Source organism: Centroberyx gerrardi, chromosome 6, assembly GCF_048128805.1.
Source record: "Centroberyx gerrardi isolate f3 chromosome 6, fCenGer3.hap1.cur.20231027, whole genome shotgun sequence".
NCBI lineage: Eukaryota > Metazoa > Chordata > Actinopteri > Beryciformes > Berycidae > Centroberyx > Centroberyx gerrardi.
In genome coordinates this window covers 1,921,040-1,947,552 of record NC_136002.1, presented here as the reverse complement: position 1 = coordinate 1,947,552, position 26,513 = coordinate 1,921,040, and the positions used below count along the sequence as shown (strand labels likewise).

The window sequence follows — 26,513 nt, the reverse complement described above, 5'->3', positions numbered from 1 at the left end:
ATTTTTTCATCTACAAGATGAGATATCTAAAAGAAAAAACAATTTTCAGAGTCTTTCTCACAGATATGGAAGCCTACGTGGTGTCTATTAAAACATCTGAAAACAAAAAAGCACTGATAAAGTATTTGTCTGATTGTAATATTGTGCTCATGTAAAATTGTAACACTTTCTGGATCTAAATGGATACTCTCTTGACATCTCATCTAGCATTTTCTTTTTCTTTTATTTTATCATTATTTTTTCTATTATTTTCTTTTCTTTCTCATAAGTCATGTCTTAACTCTTAACATTTGCTCAACATGAATGGAATTGTCTAATCCACTTTTTTTTAATAGTTTCAATATAAAAAAAAAAAAAATTGGGGAGGGAATCTGTAAATTAAACTTCAAAACTGCATGAATTGGTGGTGCAGCAGAATTCATATGACCTATAGAAAAACACAGAGGGACTTTGAGGAAGTCAATTTATTCTTTGCAAAATGCCTTTACATACAGCTTGATAGAAATCATCTATAAAAGATATTTCTTTTACACTGCCGAGAAGAAAACATCCTTTGCTGCCAACATTTAATGAGGCAGGTGGTAACGCTTTATTTTCCGGGTCCACAATTTCCTAATAATTTCCTAGAAAGGAACTGTTAATTTCTTGGGATGTTTCCTGGAAAGGACCATGAAATGATGAAGTAGTTATATAGAAAATGTCTGCAGTCTGGTGGAGTCGATAAGATACTGTCAATTTCGAACTGCAAAACTATAAACTATTAATTGGAAAAATAATAGGCAGAGGTCATTTGGGTAACCAAGTCATTATTCATATAATTATATAATATAGTTATTTGTTGAATTCCTTCCTCTAATTTCAATTTTTTTTATATAACTACTACATAATTTCATGGTTTTGTCTTGGAAACTCTACCATTGAATTCTTTCTCTATTTTCCCTGTAATTAGTACAGAATGTCATGGTTCTTTCCAGGAAACTTCCTAAGAAATTAACAGTTCCTTTCCAGGAAATTATTAGGAAATTGCGGACCCGGAAAATAAAGTGTTACCAGGCAGGTTTACATTACAATCCATCATCAATACAGCACCATTCAGTCTTAAAAGCTGTTTTTGTCATATACAGGCTAGAACGTGCAAAAAAAACAAGACTGTCATGACCATTAGAATCAATCTGGCATTGGTGTGCGGGTGCACTGGGACACCCTGGACAGGTCTCCAGTCCATCAACAGGGCTAACACAGATAAACAGACACACATTTATACCTATGGACAATTTAGAGTCTTCCATCCACTTGACTGTGGGAGGAAACTCCACACAGAAAGGACTAGGAATTGTACCCGTAACCAAAACACTGAGACACCATGACAACCAGTATCACTAAATAATAGTAACAGCTTCAAATATTAAAAGCTAGAATATTTGATGAATGCAACGCAAAACTGCAGCACCACTATTCTTGTAAAAATAAACCTCAAAAAGTAACACAGAAAGGCACTGCTGTTTGGCAGTGCGGATAAGTAACAAAGACAGACTAACTTCATTCATCAATAAATATTCAATTTGCAGGGACAGACTTTACAAGCATGGATTAAACAATTGCGTGTAATACTATGATGGCTTGAAAAGGACACTTCAAATTTCATCTATATGACTTTTGCATAGATTTGGCTGCATTAACAAACTGGAGTGCTATTAAAATGTTTTTCATCAAAATACCATGGGAGCCAACACATCTGGAAGACATAATAACAAATCATAAAATCCACATGAAGATAGTAGTAAGTAAGCTCCTGTGTTTCCAATATTAATGTTAGTATTTTAAGTTTGTTTTGTACCTCAAATTCAAGTATAGCCTCAGATTTATCTCTTGTGCATATAAGATATTATTCAATTTGAACAAACAAATGTTACAAGCATAAATGCAACAACTGTGTGAAATACAACAATCCATCCGTATGATTTTAGCATGGAGTTGGTTGCATTATCAAACTGAAGTAAAATCAAAATGGCTTTTCATACATCAAAATACCGTGGCAGCTAACAAAACTGGAAGACTTTATTTCCCCATTATCAATGTCCTAATATCTTAAGTGCTTGTTCTGTACCTCAACTTTAAATTCAGCTTCAAGATTTATCTCTAGGGTGGAAACACTCAAAGGCAAACTTAAATATGCTCCTGAAGATCTTCGATCATCCGTTCCCCCTGCTGCTCGTAATTAGTTACTTCCTGTATCCCGTGGCCCGAGGTAGAGTGTCCCTCTCCAGCATCCGTAGCGTCTTCCGGACTCCCTTCTCCACCCTGCGGAAGTGCAGCCTCTTCCAGAGGCTTTGCTGCTGCTGACGACCCCATTCCAGATCCCTGAGGAAAACCTGGAGAGAGGTGGGTTGGATGATTGACTGATGGAATTCACTCAACAGAGTCTAACAGCTTGGGCTAGACGGATGTATCAGTTTGCCGCAGCGGTGTGACCAAGTCAACTTTGTCTCAAGTCAGTCTCAAGTTTTGAGGCACAAGTCTCACATCAAGTCCCAAGTCTATATGTAATTACCAAGTCAAGTCCAAGTCAAGTCCATGTCATTAATGAGTCAAGTCAGAACAAATCAAGAGTCCAGTATCAATTTACAGTTTTTCACAATTGTTTACACACTAAAACTGGAACTTCGGACACAATCACTAAAACCTGAAACTCATGTATCAAATCCCTAAACCAAGTCTGCAAACCTACAAGCACATTTTCTGCTTTTCACTCAGTTTGCAATTCTCAATCACACTTTTTGCAAAACACTACACACAGTAATGTGTAGTGTTCTCTCATTCTCTACATTAGGCACAACATTCAAAAACTAAAATCACATGTGTTCATTTGGAAGCTCTGCCATCCCAAATGCTAAACTTCATTTACCAATTGGCCACATCCTCTCATCACACATATAAACACTAATATCTGGATTGTTCACTCTGAAATCAGAGCTTTAGCACTATGAAAAAGGCCACAGGTGAGCTCTCCTGTTTTTGAGAACAATGGAAACCAATGTTGCAGTGAGAGCTAGAGGAAAAGGAGTGACAGTAAGATGAGGAAGAGGAGGACAAGGACAAAGAAGAATAAGGAGAAGGAGCTATCTCAGATGAGATCCGGGTCACTTTGGTTCACCATGTGGTCGACATGGGTTGAGCATGAGGGAGGCTGGGCAGAGAGTCCAGCCCAACCTGAGCTTCACTGCTGCTTCCATCATCCAGATATTCAGAAATAGGACTAGTATACTATAAAGAACAGTAGCATGGTGTAGAGAGTAGGCTACATGCCTGTTACGCCTCTCTACACCATGCTACTGTTCTTTATAATATACTATAGTATATTATATTAATAATATACTATACTAATATATCCTACATATCACTAGGCCTGTGCTACTCAGTGATGGTTGGCCAATGTTACAGAAATGTGTCATTTCATATTGAAAAATAGAAATATTATTGTACCATAACCAATCACATCATGTTTTTAGATCTTCTGCAGAACTGAGAGACGACTAGTCTGTGTGAACATGGCTTGTGAGATGAGCTGCTGTCCGACCCAAAGAGGAGGCAGGATGCAGCCTCATTTTTTTTTTTTTATCGTTTTTTTAATTAATTTTTTACAGAAAACCTTTTTTTCTGTTTTTCTCCTACTGTATTGTGTTTTGTATGTAGAACACTTCATACATCCAACACATATTGAAGTGTTGAAATAGAGTATTTGTGATTGAAATAAAGTATTTTGGGCCTAACAGTATTTGTGTATGTACTGTAACAGCCTTTTACAACAGGCTACAGTACATGAGTGTACCTCTGAACATGCAAAAGGCATAAGCCTACTGATGAGATATTCATAACAGTGTTTTCTATTAAGCACATCAGTGTGTAGTCGGTTGTTAGAAAGATGTATTCATATGATGGTTGTGTGTGTCACTTTGTTGCAAAATAACATTTTGAAAAGAGATAAAAATGGTTTTGAATGCAGTGTTTCATTTTGCCAGTGATTTGTGGAGTTTTGCATTTTGTGTTAGTGGTTTTGTGTTTTGTGTTTAGAGTTTTGAGAAAATGAGCCTTAGTTTCAGAAAATGTGTGTAAGCAATTGTGAAAAACTAATATTTTAAAGAAAACTAAATATCTAGGACTTTTCAATGCAATATGGTTTTAATAGGATAAAAACTTGGTAAGAGCATCATGAGTTTGATTTCTAGAATCAGTTTCAACCTTTTCAAGTCATCAAAGTACAAGTCAAGTCAAGTCCCAAGTATTCTCTTCATGCATCAATTAAAACTGTGAGAGAGGTGGGGACTCGAGTCACATGACTTGTACTTGAGGCAGACTCGAGTCCCCACCTCTGGTTTGCCGACATTTCAAGCCAATATTGTCCTTTTATTAAAAATGGAATCTGGTCCAATCAGTGTCGTCCACCTCTGAAATGATGGATATGATGCAGTTTGATTTATAACATGTTGTAGAATTGTATTCTGTTCTAATGAGACATTTCGATGGGATTCCACACAAGTATGCATGATTATCTTATTATTAGTAGTAGCAGTAATAGTTGTGGTATTATCCTGGGTTTCAATCTAAATCTAACTTTTTCACCATGGCAACAATACAGTTCTAAACACTGAATAACTAGATTTTTTGGGGAATTTTCTGGCGTGTGTATGTGTGTGTACCTGTAGCTGCTGCCGTACACGCTCCCGTTCCCAGGACGAGGCGTTCTCTCGGATCACGCTGAGGATGGGGTGCCAGTCCTCGGAGACGTCGGAGCCCTCGGTGACAGAGGCCAGGACCTTCACCCGCCTGCCGGTGCCGCCCTGCCCCGCGGGAACGCCTCGGACATACAGGGACTGCTTCCCCACGTCACTGAGAGGGTTCAGATACAAGCTGCCGCAAAAAACAACGGAAAGGAGTTACAAAGAACGCAAGGGCGGATATTTCATTTCACTGTTGGGGGGGACAATAAACAGAAAAATTTCTCAAGAGCATTTCCTGAAGGGGACACCAAAGGTGCCGCCAAAAGTACTGTTGTATTAAATGTATATAGAGGTCCATTATGAAACATTTCCATAAGCACTTCATTCCTTTCTTATGAAGATTTTATCAAATTGCCTTTGATATTACTGGGGTCTTTCTACTGAAAAATGATTGGATGTCTGTTTTTCTTTTCTCTGCCATTTTAACTGACCTGGCTGGCTGACAAATAGACACACACACACACACACACACACACACACACACACACATACACACACACACACACACACACACACACACACACACCATGCAGGTTATTTACAGTAGTAGGTGAGATGCAACACCTATTAACTGAACTAAAGCTAATATATGCCTAATTAGATTTAGTTTTCCCGAAAAAGCAGATCTCTAATGTTTTGCTGTCAATGTGTAAAAGTCCAGAACGCTATGAAGCCTGCCAGAAACTTACTTACATTTTAACATAATGTTTGTTGTAATTATGTCTTTTTTATTAATTAAGTCTTCATTTATTTCCAAAATTATTAACAAAATAACATAGTGGCAGCCATTTTACATGCAGTAAGAAAAAAATAATATACTTAGAACCTAATTACATAGGGTAAGTTAATCTTAAATATTATATTATAGAAATATTACTGTTACCATCTACAAAAGATAAAGTATTTTGGTATGAAAACCCGTATTTTAATTTAAAATCGGTGGAAAATTCAGTGAGTTATGAGGATTTTAATTGTGGATAGACCTCCTGCCTCCATACACATACATGTATTAGGAGACGCGGCTCCGTGCCAACACGCTGACGCACGAGATCCAACCGCGAGGTAACGGAACAAAATGTAGTCTGATTACAACTGTGAATGTGTTTTATTCTATTGAGTGGTAGAAGTAAAGAAAAATGTCTGACACATCCTTTGTTTTAAGTTAACCTTTGCAAAGTAGCTTCTTACTGGAGGTCTGCCACCACTGACACACTTCCAGAGATCCTCCACACACACTCGTACCGAGGGCTGATGTGTGTGTGTGGGGGTTCGGGGAGGCAGGTAGGCAGTGGACCAAACCACTGTGAGGCGTATGAGGGGGGGGGGGGGGCGCAATCTTTCGAAACTTAAAAACGCATTGTTTTGCGTCTATAATTAGCACAAGTGCTTTCAATGCATATTATTATATTATTTAAAATTATATAGTTATGTTTACAATGATATATTGAGGGGGACAACTCTCTAGTCCCAGGAAGGGGGGGTCCGGACCCCCCTGTCCCCCCCGTAATTTCCGCCCCTGAAAGAACGTGAATACTTAGCTGGAATCTTCGTGTATTACATACGCGACAGCTAGCGTACTTTTGGGTGCATTTCTAACATGTGCTTCTTATAGCTTGTGTACTGTATGTAATGGGCCTCATGCAAGATGCGATATACGAACAAATTTTCTCTTATTTTTGTTCGTATCCACGATTTGTTCTTATTTTGTTAGTACCCATTGATTTCAGGGATTCACCAATGTTTTCTTATTTTTGCTCTTCTCTTAGGTAAGAGAACATTTTATGAGTGGTCGAGAGCACTCTTACCAAGATAAGAAAAAAAATCTCGTTTTCACAGTCCACAAATTGTTTGTCCAATGCAAGGAAACATAAGTTTTAAATTTGAGGAACATAAAAAAACGCATCAATATCATATAATCAAATGTAGATTATTATATGTTTAATTAATAATAGTAATTATTATAATTAGTAATTATAATGATTGCATTATTAAATTCGTGGGCCAAAGAAATGCTATTGGTCCATTGATCCCAATTAAGACTATAAAAACCCTTGGATGATATTGCGTGCGTTCAGCTTCTGAATGGCTTACATACTGCTCTTAGATGCTTTGGCCATCCAGGCCTTACGCAGAGAACGCGTTTTTAGAGATCGCACAGATCTATTTGATGAGACGGACGAATGGCTGCTGAGCCGTTTCAGATTGACTAGAGCGCCTCTCCAATTCTTGGCCATGTGCCAGAGTATTTGCACACGGCACAACACCTGCCCTTATATTGTAGAAGTGGCAGGAATGCGGAGACGGACAACTTCTCTCGTTGACTACACCAACTCGTGTGTCATTTATTTTTAACCCACAGGGCAAGACAATTTTCCTCGCGCTCAAAAACACAACATTACGTCGAGCTGACGTCAGACTCAGAAAACCAGACTTTCTTAAAGGGACCGTGTCTCCTTAACCCTGAGAAGCACACAATATAACTGCGTTTGTTAAACATACCCAAACCACAGATTATGGTGAATAATGTCTATAGAGTCCGCCACAATATGGTGTTTAGGGGGCGTTACCTATGCTAATAACAAACAATCGGCCACGCGCCTCCAATTTATGATCAAGTGGGATTCATCATTCAGCACACCTGGGTAAGAGCAGATATGGATGGTTAAGAACGTTTGGTGCATCTGGAGTTGACTTCTCTTATTTTTTCTCTCAACAGAAAATTAAGAGAAAATATAAGAGAAATTTAAGAGAATGTTGCTGCATGAGGCCCATGACTACTGAAACAATATATGTATAGTGGTTTCTTAAAGTTACAAAAAGATCAGAAATCAAAGGAATTAAACAAAAGTTAAAGCTAAACTAGGCAAGAATGCTGCAGGCATTTAGGGTGAGGCAGAAGCACAGATAAAGACTAAAACTCCTCTACACTACCAGTGCTGCCAACTCTTTTCCAGGGAAAGTAGCTACATGTAGTGGGGAGTTAAAGCTCCATAATAAAAACTGGGGACAAGCTAGTTATTGCTGTACATGTAACAAATAAAGGAGTAAAACCAACTGGAAGGCAATGACCGACACTGCTAGCTGTGTTCAGGCCTGCTCAACAGTTCAAAGGCCACATTGGATTTAATTATATTTGATCTTTAATCTACTGGGATTAGTTTGACAGTGTGATAATGCACCAGTGAAGAGCACTGTGAATGCTTTGTTAGCAAGATAGACAAATGAATAAACATTTGAAAGGAAAACATTGTTTTGAATCCTAAATACAATCTAAATGTGACATCTGAGGAACAGATGATAAGAAATGTTATCCCCAACAAAGCAAAGGGGTTCAATACTTATGCAAACTAAATTTCTGTTATTTTAATTTCATACATTCACATTTCTTCAGTTTTCTTTTCTCTTTGCACAGAAACCAGACCAAAAATCCATAATAAATGCATTTTGAAATAACTTAATAGCAAGACAAAAGGTCAAGGGGTCTGAATACTTTTGAAGACGCTGTACATTTGGCCTACATTACATATATCTTGAATTTCTTATCAAAATTATTGATCAGGAACCTCTGATTTCACTCTTTATATAAGTTCTTAACATTAAGTTCCTGTAAAATGTCATATAAATAGATAAAAACTGCCTCCGTCTCTACTAACAATAATTTAAAATTTTTAATAAGAATTTTTTTCATGTTCCTTTTGCTGCCTGTTTGTTAGGGACTTTGTAACATCTGTTTTGAAAAGTGCTATAGAAATAAAAGACGGGGAAAATGTGTATAGCTTGGTAGGTCTGTGTGATGCCAAGAATACTTGCATCTTCAGCAGGCAACACTCTTTGCTAGAGCAACTGTGAAAGTCTCACTGTGAGGAGTTGTGGGGAAAAGTGGGCTGGGTTATTCTTGATTCCATGTCTGGGATGCAACAGAACAGGAGGGATATGGGGAAATACAGGGTTAGGTTGTGGGAGGTGTCAATGCACTGGCTGTACCAGTGAGGATAAGAATCTTACAAGGAACCTGACATCTTTAAAAGCGTGGAGGGATCGGGCAACACTTGATCTGGGGTGGAAGGACCTGAAGACCTTGGAACAACTCCGGATAAAGATACACAACTCTGGATGTAATGAAATGCTCCTTACTGCACAGTGTGTATGCTGGGATGTTCCCTGCAGGCATCCACTAGAGTGAGGGCGGCATTGTCTCCTATGTTGTTGTAGGCCACGTTGAGCTCCTGGAGCCCAGTGTGCTGGTGGAGCCTCTCAGCCAGCTCCAGGGCTCCCTGGTCCCCCATGCTGGTGTGCATCAGGGACAGGTGCCTCAGTGACTGGTTCTTTGGGAGGGTTTCCAGCAGGCGGCGGGCTCCGGACTCCAGCAGAGGATTGTCACACAGTCTGGAGAACAGGTTGGGAATAATGAGGTGATGCCTAGACTTCCGACTCAAACGACACCGTAGTTACTTTCGACGATACCAACAAAAGGCAGGTGATGATCTCATTGAGTTAATCTCAAATGAAAGTCTATAATTGTACAGTATCTTGAATACTGGTGGGGCAGTCTTTTTGACTAAGGGTTATCAATGCATCATATTCTAAAAAGGGTGTTAATAGGTATTATCTACCTATTATCTAGGCCAAGCCCTATTTTTTGCCATGTCTCCTTCATCAATGTATAACCCAAAGCTTATGATTAGTGCACTCACTTCAAGCTAATGAGTTGATTATTACCATTCTTGTCATAAATGCAGTAAATTTCAAAAGTGCCATAACATAATGACTTACCTTAGGAGCACCTGTAAAGGCTTCAACAATATTAGGCTGTGTCCAAAGTGCCTCGACTATGTTAGACTATGGGAAACCCATGTGAAGCCCAACACTCCATTTACTTAAGTTTAAACAATTCAAAATTTTGGAGTCCAGCTCAGAGACCAGAGCTGTTGGGAACATACACAATTGTGCCTTCTTTCCAAGTTGACTTATGAGAAAATGACAGCAGCAACGCGAACAGAGGAATCCTTTGGACACGCAGCCTAAAGCAACATAAAGACATTATTAGAGACATAATCTTACTGTAGAGATCTAATAGAACTCTTGGGGTCTAGTAGCAGATCTCTCAGAAGAATACAGGACTCGGGACCGAGGCTGTTAAACTGGAGACTGAGGGCAACAGAGAGAGGCATACACAACAGTCACAAACGCACAAACCATACACATGCTAGCCGAGCCTGGGAGTCATCCAATGTAGTCAACATGAAAGGTATTTAAAAACAGCCGTAACAGTGGCTATGTTCACATGCATGGAGTAACCCAGCGATTGGTCATGCTCTCAAAGTCTTAAGGACACCCTGAGATTGAGTCTCCCTGTTGCCATGAATAAACCAATTAACAGAATATTCCTGTCCACAGATAGATGTTCCACCCACAGATAGAGCGGCTCTCCATTATTAGGCAAGTATGGAAAGGTTTGGCTATCAGCTGACTGAGCAGTAGTAGCTTACTTGTAATGTAGGGGAAAGAAATCATGATCCAATAGTAAGTACTGCTCACTGCCATGTTTTTTATTGACATCAAAATGTACCCATTATGCTGTGCGAGTCTTACAGACAGTACAAACCAAAAGTGAAAGCAGTAACATGCTTCCATGTCACAGTCACCTGTTTAATATGGCAGTAAGAACCAGGTTTCTCATAATCGGTGCATGAGCAGGTTATTCTAACCCAGTTATGACATTTACATGTGTCGACCCAAAACCAGGTTACTCAAGTAACTGGGTAAAGAACGGAATTCTCTTAGCATGTTAACACAGCCAGTGACCAACTTGATGTTATGCAGGATAGCTTACACCCATTAACCCTGGACTGAACACACTGAACTCCATTCTCACCTCCATGCTTTCACCCACGTTCAAAAACAAGGCAAGGTACAGATCTTGTAGACGGTCATCAAATACAGACAGAAAAGTTACGTAACATCATAACTCACTACTTTAGGCACTTGTTTCAATGATAAGCAGTGTTGTTCAATTAACATATTTTTTTTTACCTTTGCATATTAAGTAAAAATAAAAATAATACAATCTCTGACATTACATCAGTGCATGTTTATAGTAATGATAAACTTACCTGGGAAGGCAGTTCTGTCAGGAATCACTCATGTCATAGCTTAATCATTTATTGCAAATAGAGATGGCAATACAATTTGACTTGGCGGTATGGTTTCTACTCTTGAGGATGCTCCCTGCTGCAGCATAACGCATAGAATACATAGCACATGATAAATAAGATTGCAATAACCCCCTACCCCAACATAGAGCCGAACCATATGTCAAGTCACTAGTATGTGTTCGGCCTTCCCGATTCCTGTGAAGAATCAGGATTAACCATGCTACCTAAGTGAACTATAGTATCTGTAACTTTTTTGCATATGACAAATCGACACACCCTTCAATGCCCGTCTCATCTGCAGTACTGCAGGGCAGGAGTTTCCTCTAGAGAACGGGCACACGCTGCTCCCTCTAGTGTTCGTCAACAGCCCTTTCAGATGTACACAAAGGCAAGATACTGCTTACTGTATCCTGGTGTAGGCAAAATATTCTGTGTATATTCTGTGGAGCACCCACCGCTTCCTGGATTACCAGGATATCCCAAAAGATATCTTGGTCAGTGGCTTCTGAGACTACACACATCTCAGAGCACATCTGCTGATCACCAAAGACGAAACTAAGATCTAAATGGATATTCTACATTTACGTGAGAATGAGAACCAGCCAGCCACCTACTATGCAGAACAACCATTTATAATGAGGAAACAATTAAAGCGCCGTCTAAGAGTTCAAAGCGTTTGGGTAGCAATAATATCACTTCAGACAGGACCACTCTAATCACAAGATTAACCAAGAAAAACCATATAGCAACAAATGGTCGAATATAGCGAGAGATTCTGTGCCAGCGCAATAAACCCTCCAAAACAAAAATGTTTCTCTCAGCGACGAGCTGCATTTAATTTATGGTCTAACCCATGTAAAGCAACAAGCGTGCTGCAGTTGCAAGCTTGCAAGCCCAGTTGAGGTGACAGCCAGCAGCATGTCAGCATCTCCATATACCAAAATACACAGGAATACTGAATTGAAATTGAAGCTCAACAACCACCCATAATGATGCATTCTTGCAGCATGTTAAGAGCAAATCATTGTGTTCTGTTTTGAGTTGTGCTATCAATTCTTTGATACTTGATTCAGTTTCAGCACCACCTACCTAGTGGCGATTTGTTATATTTTCTCCTTTTGCAATCTATTCCTGTCGTGAACAGGTAGTGAGTGTATGAATCATGGAGACAGCTGTTGCTGCACATGTAGAGTTACCTGCTACAATCCATGTGTTCCTGTTCGCATCCTTATGCCTGTGGTAGCGGTTAGGGTCTGTACGTATTTGTTAATTTACAAGTTATCTACATTTCTACATAAATATTTTGTGACATATAATTGTTTTGTGAGTTTAAAAAGTGTCGATGTTGTTTAATGCTATGCTGGCTAGTAATACCAGCTACATCTTATGTTAATCTAATTGAGATAAATAACGAGGAGAGATCTGGAGATTAGAGGACTCCATTGTCAATTTATTTCATAATTACCCACATTGTAAACATTTTGGGCATTTGTACGCCTATTGTCAAGTTGCTGAAAGTTCATTGAGATGTGCATTTTCTACTTTGTTTTTCAGTTTCACCCTTTTTTAGCTAATAAACCTGTGGATGAAATAAAGTCAGTCTATGGAGTCTTAGTTGAAGAAAGGTGTTTATCTGACTGTCAAAGCACTTGGTCGGTGTGGAGGACAGTACACATTGGTTCCGAGGCCTTGGGTCCGAGCCTGGGTCTAATGAGCAGCTGATGCTGGGGATGGATCGGTGTTGAAGTGGGCATTCATGACCGGATGAGGGCTGCATATATGAACTGCCGCCAGCTCGCTGTAATCCGAGTTTCTCGCTGCTAGCAAGAGTTGCGGCGCTGTTGCGGGAACTGCAGGATAAGCAGTGTGAACACGATGCTTTCCTTGACCAAGCCTTCTTGAAGCAGTATCGGCGGACTTTATTTGCCAGAAGAGAGCTCTGACAGCGGGTCTGGATAGTGGTGGATGGTTGATGGTGCCTCCGGAGATTCTTTATCTGAAAGGTCGCTTTACCGAGCAGCAGAGTGTTTGTAGCCTTCTTGAAAATACAACAGCAAGCACGCAGCACCAAGGCACGTATCAGAGTAGAGTGTGGATGTTTTTGTGAAAGCTTTTACATAGACCGCCAAATCAGTGCAGTGAGATGCGATAGGTGTGGCAGCAGTCAGCTGACACAGCATAGCATGACTTTGAGTGTCCTGCCAGAACTGGGTCATTTGTTAGCAGAAGGATCAAGTAGGATCTGATATTTGCAGTTAAGCTTAGAATTACCTGCTCACAAACATCCATTAGTAATACAAGCCAGAGTGTTGCTCCATATTTGGACACAACCCAATGAATGTCATATGAATCATTGCGTATTTTGATCTTTGAGTCCTTGATTTACTTAGGTGCGATAAGGATTGACTGGGAAATGTAATGGTGTTAAAAAAAAATCTCACTCCTTAAAGAAGTGGGCAAAGGAACATTATCATCTATATATGGTTTTGGATGATGACAATTAAAAGACCACCATAAGTGGTTAATCTTAGGCAGTAGAAACATATGTTTGTGAGAGGTCTCTTCTTCACTGCAATACACAAGAGATGAGTTATGTAGTTTGTCTCACTTGAGGTTTTGTGTGTGTCTGAAGGCTGGCCACAGCATCTCAAGCATGTCGTTTGTCAGGAGGCAAGAGGACAGGTTCAGCTCTTCGAGGCGATAGCTACAGGAAGACACCAGAAGCATTTCTTTCTAGCATTTTTTATCTTTCATAAGCATAAACAAATTAATACTTTGCATGGTAACTAAAAAGACATTGTGGCCATTGCTGTAAAAAACTCTGCCAAATATATTAAAGCCGCACTATACAATGTCGGCAGCAAGAGGTAACTATTTGAATTTTGAGGACTTCAATAACCAGAAATCCTATAAGTAGGGGTGGGCTGATAGAGATCAGAATGGTGATGACATGGCAAAAAGGCCACGCCTGCAAAGTGAGGTGCAAGTGTGAAACCCTATTAAATTTAAATAAAACAGCATGATCATTAAAATGTTTTTTCTTTAAGTGTAAAAATGCAACACGACTCCTCTCTTGAAGGGAAGTTTGCTAGCTTGTTAGCATTTTGTGACTTCCAGAAAATAAACGTTTTAATGATAATGCAGTTCTTTGATAACTGTGAAAAGGTAACGACACATTATTTACACCACATACATTTCACATAAATGATCAGAACACAGAAAAAGCAACCACAGAAAATAAATTTTTGGTTTTGCCCATAGAGATAGAGTGGGGCATATCACTTTTACCGCACTTTGTGGGCGTGGCCCATTTGAAACTTCACGCCATTCTTATCTATACTGGTTACACTACTTATTATACTGACTACTATACAGTATATACTATATATACTTTTACAATATATACACACACACATACTTTTACTATATATACACACACACACACACACATATATATATATATATATATAGGTATATAGGTATACCTATATATATATATTGCAGTGAAAAATATAATGGTAATGACACTGCCAGCAATTTCTACCACCTTTTTCATACAGCGTTGTGAACAGAGCACAGCGCTACTGTCGTTTATTTTGCATAGTCACAAGAGAGCGCTCCTCCTACTTAGCTGTAGCTACCATGCACAAGGGTTGCTACGCTAAAGTTAGCTAGTCTAACTACTCCAGCTGACCGGTTTGCAGGGGCTGAATTGGAGGCCAAGAGAGAGCAAGGCTATGCATTCTCTCATCTACGCGTGTTCTTGTTAGACATAGGTTGGATAATCAAATATTCACTGCCATTTTTAAACAGGGTTGAAGACAGGGTTTCCAATGCTAAATTATCAATTTTGGCCATTAAGAATTATTTAAATTCAGAAACTTAAATGCCTCCCGGACCTGTGGCCAGCAGAAAACCAACAAATAGAGAAACATTGTATGGCTATAATGGCTCATGTGCCCCGTGTTCCCGCCTCTGTGAACAACAAGCATAATATTACTTACTTACTTGTGTGCTATTGAATTGGTTTGGCTACATAGTACAGTGAAAATTTGATAGTGTCTGGTGGGGGTGGGGTGGAGGTGATGGACGGAGCGCTCACTCACAAGTGTTTAGTAGACACTTTTGGATTTCGAAGTTTCAACTTCCTGTATGCCAATTTCCCGCCAGTGACACCAGAATTTAATTTGGGCGATCTGCAGCATCAATTAGGGGGGATGGGATTCTCTTCTCTGTTAAAGCCACACTTTGTGAATTAGGTACATTTTTACATAAAAATCTTGCATAGTGCAGCTTTAAAAATGCATAACATGTCACATTCTGTACAGCTGACAATAAAAACACAACTAATAGTTACAGTACCTGGCAGGGGCGCATGACAGCACAGAACTCAGAACAAAGCACTTCAGAGGCGTCATACGAATATTGGGGAGGCAGATGGTTCTGATGGAGGACAGAACCTCAGCAGTCAGTCTGGGGTTCTGAAACTCATACAGGAGAACCAGCAGATCCATCAGCTCCTCTGGTGGCTGCGGCTTGCTGAGCTCTACAATTAAACAAGATAACAGAATATTATTGTCCATATAGCTTTTTGTCAAAATATTGACTTATAATAATTATTTTTAGAGCAAGTTTCTATAAGTTTTCGCGATCAAGACAGAATAAAGGTTACACAAGAAAGATGACATGGCAAAAACACAGACAACAAAGAAAACAGACATAATGAAGTTTTGATAATTTGCAGATTAGTGAATACCCGTCTCCTTGTACCCATAAAACTACACATTTTGGGGTAGTTTCTTGTAGTTGGTTCGTATCACATTCTCGTTCACACCACAGTTTGATTGGAAGAGGATCGAGACCCACATTTTCAGGCATCTCGGTGCGGTTATTTGGTATGCATCTGAGTTGATGCATACCAAATGCCCAAATGAACCAAACCAAAGGAGTTAACACTACAGAGTTCGATAAAACTGCTCCAAACATGGTTGGCGTGAACGCGTCCTTAGTGAATCTGGACCTGAAAGTCTATGAAAGGCTCAAGCTTGGCTTAAGGGGTATCTAAATATGTTTCAAGATAGGAGCGCACTTGACTTTACTAGTATTATTAATATCCTCAGAATGAAGACAGCAGATGCACAATACTTTGAACTAAAGTGCACCTCAAGTGCTTCAAATATTTGAAACCATTCAAAACATGTATGCAGTTTGAGAAGAAAGTCTGAAAAGAACACAGACAGTACCTCTGACAAGGTATTTCCTAAGGGCACGTGTGATCTGGGCCACAGTGGTGCTCTTGATGCTGCAGCCAAGTTGCTGGAGATGGACACGATTGCCATAATGCAATAGGCCACCCATGAAGATGGGGTAGAGCTCAAAGGGCTGGCTTTCATTGCGCTGCTGTGGCTGCGGGCCATGGACTCCCAGCAGGCTTTGCTCCACCTGATCCAGGACATCCTCATTGAAGCTATCCTCGGTGCGGAACATCTCGGCTGCCATAGTTCTGGCAATGCTGCCTTTGTTGTGACTGCTGATTTGCTCATACAGCCTTGGAAAAAGCTTGAGGAGGTTGAAGACAGCAAAGATGCGGAGGGGAATAAACTTGGAAAGGATAGTGAGGAGGGTACTGACATCCTCACCTGCCTGGCCGATAGCCACAGTCACCTGCTTAGTAAGCTTCTCCAGAGCAGATTTATTCTCTCCTAGAACCACATAGAGAGCAGCCAGGTACTCTTGCATGGCTGGGACAGCAAACACATATCGCCTCTCATCATTCTCACTCACTTCCCCTGGAAAACCCTTACCACTCTTCACACATGGAGCCAAGAAGAAGTCTAGCACATCAGTTCGAAACATGGTCAGCTGACGCAGCTCCTCATCCGTCTTTGTCTTCCCTCCTACCCACTGCTCCAATTCCTGTTCTGAGAATGAGGTGCGTTTGTGTGTCACACCATCAAACGCAAGTTTCCCAACTGTACGGACTACATACAGCATCAGAGAGTTGTGGTGCTCCTGAATGGGCACGCCTGTCCCCACCCCTGTGCCCAGCACCTCACCTCCAAAGTTAAGCCTGAGGAAACTGGTGTATATGCCAGTCAGTGTGCGGATGGGTGCCTTGGCATTGGTGAAATGGAGGAAATGTAAGGTAGCACAGGTGAGCCAGCAGTAGGAGGGGAGGAAGCAGGCTGCAGCCAGCTGGCTCTCCCTCTGGAGGTTGAGGTAGAGCAGCTCGATGAGAGCCTGGGCCTCACGGTTTCGTGGATTCTCCCCACTCTGCTGCAGCAGCCGGCTGGTGAAGTATGCCCGCTGGCGGTCTGGATCATTGAAGCCGCAGATCTGTGCATAGTGACTCACATACTTCTGAGGGATGCGGTCAAGGGCAGACAGCCTGGTGGTAACCAAGATACTGGCCTGGGAAACATACAGCAGACAACTTATGTAACCACCAACCAATTGTAGTCAATATACTGTAGGAACAAATATGGTTTTACATGAGAGTTGTTAGGCTGCGATCACATAGGACGCTTTTTTGAATATGCCTGTGCCTTTTTTATTCGGTTATGTCAAATGGTTTGGTTGCGGCAGGTGCACTTCTCAGCCGTGCAACGCATTATGTCAGTGTCAGAGAGGAAACAAGACTAAGAGTCTAACAACCCTGTGACATTGCATTTTGTGGTAGCGTCCCTGCTGGGAATCTAACTTGGGTTTCCTGTTTGATTGTCCACAATCTAACCCCCTGTGGCACACTTTCAACCACATGACCAAAAGTGGTGAACAGAGCGACCAACCAAACAGAGCGACCAACCAAACGAGCAGGCTCTTACAGTTTCCCGGTGAGTAACGTTAATTTTAGCTACATCCTCCATTTCAGAATGGGCTCCTCATCCTCTTCAAGAGCAAGCAGAGCAATGACTAACTTTTTCTGGTCTGTTTTTATTTTCCCCTTTGTTACTTCAGGTTAACAAGCTAACCCCTAATTAGATAACTTGTTGTCAAACTTTATGTTGCATAGCAACAAGAATGATGTAATGCTCCTTGCACTCAAGCTGTTCCTCTCTACCAGCAATCCTCACACATGCAATGAGAAAAAAGCCTCCTATCTGATCACAACCTAAATAGAATAGAAACGAATAGAATAGAACAGAACAGGGTGACAAAAAAATGCAATAATATTGATAAGATGTTTGACTGTCCCTTACCTCAGGCAGGAGGTACTTCCTCAGCAGGTTGACCACCACTACCCCTGCGGGCAGCGCATCGTTGGGGTCACTGCAAAGCTCTGTGGATCCAATGCGGAAGTCCAGCCTCATCTTTTCCATCCCATTGAAGACGAAGAGCACATCCTTAGCTTGGTCCCCCTCGCCACTCAGCAGGGGGATTTTCCGCAAGTGGAGGTACTTCCTGCTCACCAAATCCCTTAAGGAAGTAACCCTGTGCAGAGAGGGTGTTTGTAACTTTGTTGTAACTTTGTATAAATTTGTATCACTTTTGAAGTCTAGAAGTCTTTGAGTCTGGCAGTTATATAGTGTGATGCAGCAGCATCTATAGTCGACCACACACATACTGACACATACTTTAATTATCATGGGATTTCAGTTGTACGCTTTACCATTTAATCAGTAGCAGCATATAACATTAAAAGTATAGTATATGGAATCTGTAACATATATGTCATATTGTGAGCTTGGAATGATTAAGTTCTATCTGGGTAAAGTTCAGTTCTGAGACATCGAGCATCAAAGTTTTGACATCCCAGCTGGTAAAACTGTTATGTAGTCCAATCTATCTTTATAGCCTCTTAGAATCTTAGAATCTTTACAGCCTCTTAGAATCTTAGAACAACGCATCAGAAAGCTAACAGTTTAGTCACTAAACCAGCAATTAACTTGTATTAAGCCTTAAATCCTAATTTATTCCCTTGATTACGTGTTCTAATCACTTTGGCTTCAACCCATGGCCCTGTATTTGTATTTGTCTAATGTGAATTTTAATCAATCGTCATGATGGCAAAAACTAGTAAAATAAGGCCCAGATTGAAAATAACTGGAATTATCCTTTAAAGTTAGAATTTAGTTTGGTCCTTACAGAAGCACTGAAGTTTGTGATTGGATGGTACACAGAGCCTTGTAGTACCAGGCTGAAATGTACTTTCAGAGATAGAACACCACAAAAGCATAAAGTAACACTCAAAGAATATGTGGATAAAAGTCAGATAGAACCTTAAAATTCCAAGCTCACAAGATATTAAACGTATAACACTAGACAACTGAGAAAAATGTAATGCCATTGGGTGAAAGAAATACATCTTACTTGGTCAACTGGGCAAGGTCTTCACAGGAGAAGGGCACCAGCAGCTTGAAGTGGGTCAGGGTGGTCCCGGCGCACCAGTCCAGTACCAGCTTCCGGACCACAGTATTTTTCCCTGTTCCCACAGCCCCATACAGCAGCACATTGAGACCCCTATCCTTACTCCATGTCTGAGTGGGCTCAAACAACTGTTCCACAGTCACAGGGGGGCTGGAGGGAGTATGGCTTTGCAGTGGGTAGCTGAGGAGTCCTGTCCTCTCCTCAGGCTGTCTCTCCAGGATCAGAGGCTCCACATGCATGGTCTCTGGGGTGAAGTAGCCTCCAAACTGTTGCTCCTCCTGGGGAAGGTGGCTGAACCACAGGAAGAGCTTCCTCTTGTGGATCTCTATGGGATCTGCTCAGAGAAGAGACAAAACATGTGTCTTTTGTGTGACAACCCTTCCTTCCTACCTACCTTATTATTTTCGTACCTATCTTCCTACCTTCTAACCTACCTACCTTCGTACCCTCTTACCTACCAACCTTCTTACCATAGGTTAAATTGGGCTGGAATGATCTGCGATCAGCGGTCCGGCATGCTCGGTTGAAAAAAAAAAAGAAAAAAGTTTGAGCCACACAGGTGTGCCTCCACCTTTCCTCATTCATTCAGATTGCCTTTTGTCTGCGGGACGGACACGCAGTGCAAGTCGCAGCAGGACTGTGCTCCTTATCTTTTATAATGTTGTTTTTGCAGAAACAATGCTGGTACTTTTCCACTTGCTGATTATATTCTTCACTTTCTTCACAGATGCATTCATGCATTAAATTTCTCTCTCTCTCATGTACAAACATGTCTGTTTTTATTGGACATCTAATCATCAGTGCACATGTATTAATCAACAATAACAACAGTACATTGGTAGGCTGATCATCAAATATAGGCTATATACTGTATATATAGGATTCTGTGGTGCAAATATGACCATGTACAGTGTATTTCCACTGTGTGTTTCTGTGAAATGCATTTTGAGCCGGAATCATATACATACATTCTTAGCTGTAATTTCTGGCTTGATATCATTGGTTTTTGAAGTCAAACCTCTTTAGGTTGCAAAAAGCTCATCATATGCTCCGCTCTGGCAGTTTTTTTTTAGGTGAATCTGAATAACCCCCCACCCCACCCCCACCCTCTTCGTCTCCCACCTTCCAAATCCCAATTTAAACCCTGCTTCTTACCTACCTACCAACCTTCTCACCTTCTTACCTTCCTACCTTCTTACCTACCAACCATGTACCCTACCTACCAACATGCCCTTCCTTCCCTGTCTACCTGCTGTTATGTGAGGGAGTACATTACTTAATGCTGACTGACCACAATACAACATGCTCTATATTTACGCCTTACTACATTAAACATGGCTTTTTAATCAGACATAGTTTGTTGCGCACCTAGTCCTGAAGGACTGGAGCAGAGGGTCCTGCAGTGAGACCCACTGGTGGGGTAGAGAGAAAACATTACCCTCCTCCTCCATCTCCATACCCCGCTTAGTTGACTCAACTGTCTGTGGAACAAAACACATCATACAGGTTTATTCAGTAAGACAACACTGTTCAGAACGTTATAGGATGTACATGTAGAGATGGAGACAAGCAAGAGAGCTCATATAATTCCCACTGTCAACACCTCATTTTCCTGTACCTATTCAGAGAGCCAGAGCTCTCTGGCACAGAACAGCTGTTATTAGACTAACTGCTTACAAGTTATAGCAGGTATAGCGGAATACCTGCAAGGCACTTGTAAACATGCAAATTAACACACCCGATTACCTAACTAAGACTTCCTCAAAGCTGCTCTAGGCAACTTCACACAATGGTAGCGCCAACTGGCAGTGAGAGGTAACTGAGAAATTTGAACTTCAATACTGATGACCTACCTTTTACCTTTCTCTTGCGTGTGCCATGTTTAATTTAGTTAATTTAGAAATATTACATCAAAATCAAGTAACTCTTCACTCTTATCACTTCATTATTCACTTTCATCCTTCAAAGTAATGCTAGAAATATCACAGACAACACCCGGTGACTCTGACGATCTGCCCTGAATTCATTCAAACTAATTTTAACTCCAATGACTCCGCATTGCCGGAATTAACATTAGGTAATTCAGTCCCATTCAGTCGTCACTGAGTACACAGTCGGCTAATATTTAGCGCTAATCAGTGAGGATCAGACTGTGTGTGACTGATGTTTGAACTTCAGCGTAAACAAGAGTTTGTGACTGACCTGTGCAGTGAGCTCATCCTCCTGTACGCGGTGTCTCTTCCTCTCGCGGAGTGCTATGGTTTATCTCTATATGAAAAGCACAGACAACATATACAGTGGTATAGACTTCATTCATTGCTATGAGGCCAAAATACCTGATAACCATTGCTTAATATTTAAAAAATATAGAGGAGCAAATATATTTAGATAGCAATCACACTACTAATACACACTGCATTACTATCAATAATATTCTTTAGTTAGTTTCACTTTTATGCTGGCAATCATTTCATCAGAGTATAGGAGTCAGATTCAGTCAGATATCTCATTTTCAACTGAAACTCTTCAACTGTAAAACAGTGGGACAGAAATATTCTGTAGCATAATACAGTTGTTCAGTTTCAAGATGTGGAAGACAACTCAAGATGAGAGAGTGCCAATTTGACAGGTTTATTCAATCTGCAGGTTGGGAGCCTAGAATAAGTTATTATTTTGTCGAGGCCACTTGGTCAGTGTTATCTATGATTTGGGCATTTGCACATTCCAAGCTCACAGTTCTGTGAGAAACACACAGGATGCTACTTAAGAGTTTAAGCTACTTAACCTTATAATGGTGAAGCAGATTTAGTATTCTTGAGTTGAGGCTCTTCAGGTGTAAATATGGGTCAAAGGTCGCATATTAAGTGAGCATATAGAAATGTTACATAATAGGAATGTGCAAAGACGATTTTTTGGGAAAGAAGAAGAATATGCACTAGCAGTAGTCTCGGTACATTTTCTATCCTAGCAAGAATACCTCCCATGTGAGATCAAACTATAGAACTAGACTTATCTATCAATCAAGAGGACTGCTGTAGCCTACCTTACTCCTACATGAAGCCATTCCATCTGCAAGGCATGATCCTGAGAGTCCAAACACACCAACACAGCAGCCTCCTCCTGCTCAGCCTCTGGAATGCACCACAATATATTTATAATTCCTTTCATATACTGTAAAAAGAAAATAGACTCGAGAGGAAAGCAGTGCTGAATGTTGCAATTATCCTGGGAAAACAGAAAACAAACCCATTTATTAAATCCATAGAGGATTTACCTTGGGATTTACCTTACCCTACAGCAGTATTTCACATTTCCATACTGTAGATCAGCACTTTCACATCCCTGCAGTATATGTAGGATCAGAAGTGCTGAAGTGAACCTGGAATAAAGCAGATAATGTAACCAAGACTATATCAAGCCAGGGACCTCAGCTTGCATATAATAACAATAACCACATGAACAGTTGTGAATTCACTATATTGTAACAGTAGCTACCTGTAGTCATCATTTATTTATTAGTCTAAGTTAGAAGATGATATGAATCCCTACCAGAGGCAGCCATGAAAATGACAAATCTCAATATTTTGTACTGATCTCTCTCCAGTGCATGGAAGTCTAGTGTAACGTTGATAGTAAGCTAGTACTCTGCTGCTTGCTCTTTTACTCTACTAAACCTGACTAATGGTGACTGCAGGCAGGCTAGGTCATGATCTAGTAGGAGGAGATCTGACTTGTCAGGTTTCCTGTAACATGAGCTTCTTCGCCCCTCCTAAACCAGTCTACTTTATACACCAGCTCCCCTAAGGCTTGGAACAAGCCACGTTCTGTCAATTCCCCTACTCAGTCCTTCTTTCTAATCATCAACCTATCCCTTTTTTACGGTGGCCGAGACGTGTCGAACGAACTGCATATCCAAAATGCTTTGCAAATTCGAAAAGCCTGGACCCTATTTTCCCAACTTTTTGTGTCTAAGTAACTAATGGGGACAAGAATTTTTGAAATTGGTCCAGTATTGAGCGAGATCGCGTCAGCTGGCAGCCGCGAAACAGGCTGCAATGTAATCCGACGGGACAAATGTGAACCGTCAATGTACGTCCACTAAAAGTGCTTGTTTTTGCCACTGACAGGCTCAGGTTGTTATTATAAGTGTCTGACAACATTATGGAAAGGACCCTACAGAGAAATTAAACGTTTTTCTTTACCTTTCGCTTGATCCGGTCTGTTTGTTATTGTGTGTAACCAAGTCAATCTCCTATTATAATCTATATATAATGATATATTTATTTAGCCTATTATACTTATTTATTTAGACAATCTGCATGACTTCCACCTACTCGGCCCATTACTGTCCTCTCTGGTGCTGCTGGATAAAGCCGCGTCCTCCTCATCGCCACCAAAACCATTGTTTTCCTATGGTACGGCACGCCTGGCGCTCTCTCTTCTCTTGCGACGCGCTTCCCGTTTTTTGATCGCCCCCTGATTCTGAGATTAAGGTTTTCTTGTCATTGTCAAGCTTAGGCAAAGATTAAATATTACTATTATAAAATACTACTACTAATAATAATAAATATAGCTGCCAGTGGGCCACTAGAAGGACCAAGCCCATGGGCCAAATTATTTGACAGTGAAAAAGCTTGAATCGTCATTTTGGAAAATGTCTACATTTCAAAGATAGAACATTTCAGTGCAAGCCCTGCAACTGCAGGACCGCAAGAGAAATTTAAAAAAATAGTTGCTATTGCAAGGTTGGCCTGAAGGTGCCGCCATGGAGCACGACCACTTTAGGGTCCATCCCAAATATCTAGCTGCTGTTTGGTTGCTCTAGCACCAAGCATGTAGGAATTATACCTCAGTAGCCTACGTTGTAATATTTAAGACAATGTTTAATTCAAGATATTTACTTTAAAAAACAATCAAGAGGACGAAAAAAATTGCAAATATCTCATAACATCATAAAAGCACTGTAAAACGATATGGATTAAGCAATTTAGCAATAGCCTATACTCAGGTGTCTGGTCATGCAAGGCCTTATATGCAACTAATGTAGAATTTTTAACTCAAAACTTTGACCCAAACTTTATTGGAAGCCAGTGTGTATATTTTAAATGGACATTGTTCACTTGTATATGGCGCCCTGAAGTATGGTTGCTGAACAATAAGTGGAGGCAGATGCTACATTCCCAGACATATAGGAACAGACTGTGTGGTAACGCAGTGGATGAGGTCCACATCACATATAAATGGTAAATACATATTTTATTGTGTGTGCAGTGATATTAATGACACAAATAACTTTCTAAGGGAGATTTCCTCTTGACAGGGGCCGGAAATTGGTCAGATCCAATGCATCAGTTAACTAAAAACAACAACTTGACAGAAATTATCTGTTTTGAGCCACCATTATTTTAAACGTGAGGCAATTGGTGCTCTGCAATAACGTCACCACCTTCCTTGCTTTGATTGGTTTATTAGATAACTCATATCCTTACGCAAGTTTAAGGGGCGGGGGACCAGTGGCAAGTCATTTCTGTGACAGTGACGTAAAACACTACCACTAAGGGTGCCAGGGGGTTGATGCTAAGGTGTCAGTGGGTTTCAAATTCCACTGGTAGCTTATAATAATCACTGAACTAGTCTATAAGCATTGCGGTGGCAGTCTATCAATATTTTCCTGGTAGGACTGTCTACCTGAGGATATTTCAACAGTGGGTCAACATTTACCACCACAGTTTTAGAACGCATAAATGCATGCATGTGATTTACGGCAAGGGACTGTGCTAAATACAGCACAGGGCAGTGGTAGTGAACCATGGTCTGTGGAGGCCCAAGACTCTGCAGGTTTTGATTCCAACCAAACACTGTAGCAGCTGATTTAACTGATTAACACACTACAGCAGCCGATTTTCTTGATTATCACCACAAACCACTACCAACCAGTGAAATCTGTACGGTTTGGTTGGAATGAAAAGCTGCAGCTGCAGTCTGAGTCTACACTCTTGGGCCTCCATGTACCGGTTGACCACCACTGGCACTGGTATAAATAAAGTACAACAGACTGCAGGTGGCCTCCACCTAGATAAGTGGCGCATACGGCTGCAGGAATCTAGCTACTTCCCAGAAGCAAACCAGTGAAAAGATAATTTTGTCTTCACACAAAAATGTATCATGTCGCCTACCAAGGAATCAGGACTATTCATCTCCCCAAACAGACAGAATTAGCACACTCTGTTCCATTTCTCCCTGTTGTCTGACATAGGCAAACATCTGAAGTGATTTTACTCCAACGCGGTGTAATGGAAAGAATTGGGGAAGCAACGGTAGCCAGGCCAATGTGAACAGAGATGACAGTACGCCCCTGTATATTCACTGGATTCAAACGTAACTGGTAGTATGTTTTCAATTAAGGGCTTGGGTCAAGTATTTATACAAACTTCACACGAAATGGCAACTGACAGTGACATTTAACATGACATTTTAATGCAGCTGGTTACCTGCGTCCTGCGTCGTCCCTTGTCTTCCGCAGTATTTCCAGATGTTTAACGTTATCTAGTTACTTTCGGTCTTCGGTCTTCCTGGTTTGGCATTACCGTTGACTGTGATTGAGAGAATCGGTGACATGCCTACGTCCGCCCGGACAGCTACGTTCAGGGATAGTATTGACTGTGTTCCGCTAGCCAAAACAAAAATACAACTTCCGGCCCGGTCTTTTCAGAATAAAAGCGTAATTTCGTACAAATCTACAGCACTCTACAGCACAAACACCACAAAAACAACAAATTAACCATTAATATAGGCTACAACTATACATTACATGCAAAGTTTTTCTATCATAAAAATTATTCTAATCCTTTTGATAAAGTTCTCCTCTACATTTAAATGGAGAAATGTTATTTTTTGGACAGATTAAACATTACAAAGGTCACATAATTGTTGTTGCACAAAAGCACGTCAAAATATTCCTAAATTCCTTTATTATACATTATTATACTTTATTATACAATACATTTAGGCGCAAGCGGTTGCAGAGAAACATTGTAGCTACATTGGCAAATGCCCACAATCACATAAATATGGTGTTCTGTAATAAAAAATAAATAAATAAAAAATGAATAAATAAAAAGTCATAGTAGGCCTATACATTATATGTGGAGTAGTATAGTAAGTAGCAGTAACTACAATTTTCTACAAGCTCTTTCTTATATTGTTTACTGTA

The 26,513-nt window shown here is 40.5% G+C and overlaps 1 protein-coding gene across 2 annotated transcripts; it reads right to left on the bottom strand.

The window, feature by feature from the left end:
• Nucleotides 1-446: 446 nt before the first annotated feature.
• On the bottom strand, nt 447-22,962 carry nlrx1 (NLR family member X1). Of its 2 annotated transcripts, XM_071901317.2 has the most exons (14): nt 22,850-22,962; nt 22,592-22,679; nt 22,344-22,431; nt 21,503-21,568; nt 20,669-20,781; nt 19,244-19,634; nt 18,133-18,364; nt 16,177-17,344; nt 15,296-15,479; nt 13,542-13,637; nt 9,840-9,926; nt 8,913-9,164; nt 4,698-4,908; nt 447-2,372 (listed from the first exon to the last, which is right to left on the bottom strand). In XM_071901317.2, exons 4-14 carry the CDS (start codon nt 21,517-21,519, stop codon nt 2,223-2,225), a joined length of 2,901 nt encoding a protein of 966 aa, XP_071757418.1. In that variant the 5' UTR covers nt 21,520-21,568; nt 22,344-22,431; nt 22,592-22,679; nt 22,850-22,962; the 3' UTR covers nt 447-2,222. The 2 variants fall into 2 exon arrangements, with proteins under 2 accessions (XP_071757418.1, XP_071757419.1); XM_071901318.2 differs by lacking the exon at nt 22,850-22,962 and having other exon boundaries at nt 22,344-22,429; nt 22,592-22,614.
• Nucleotides 22,963-26,513: the final 3,551 nt, after the last annotated feature.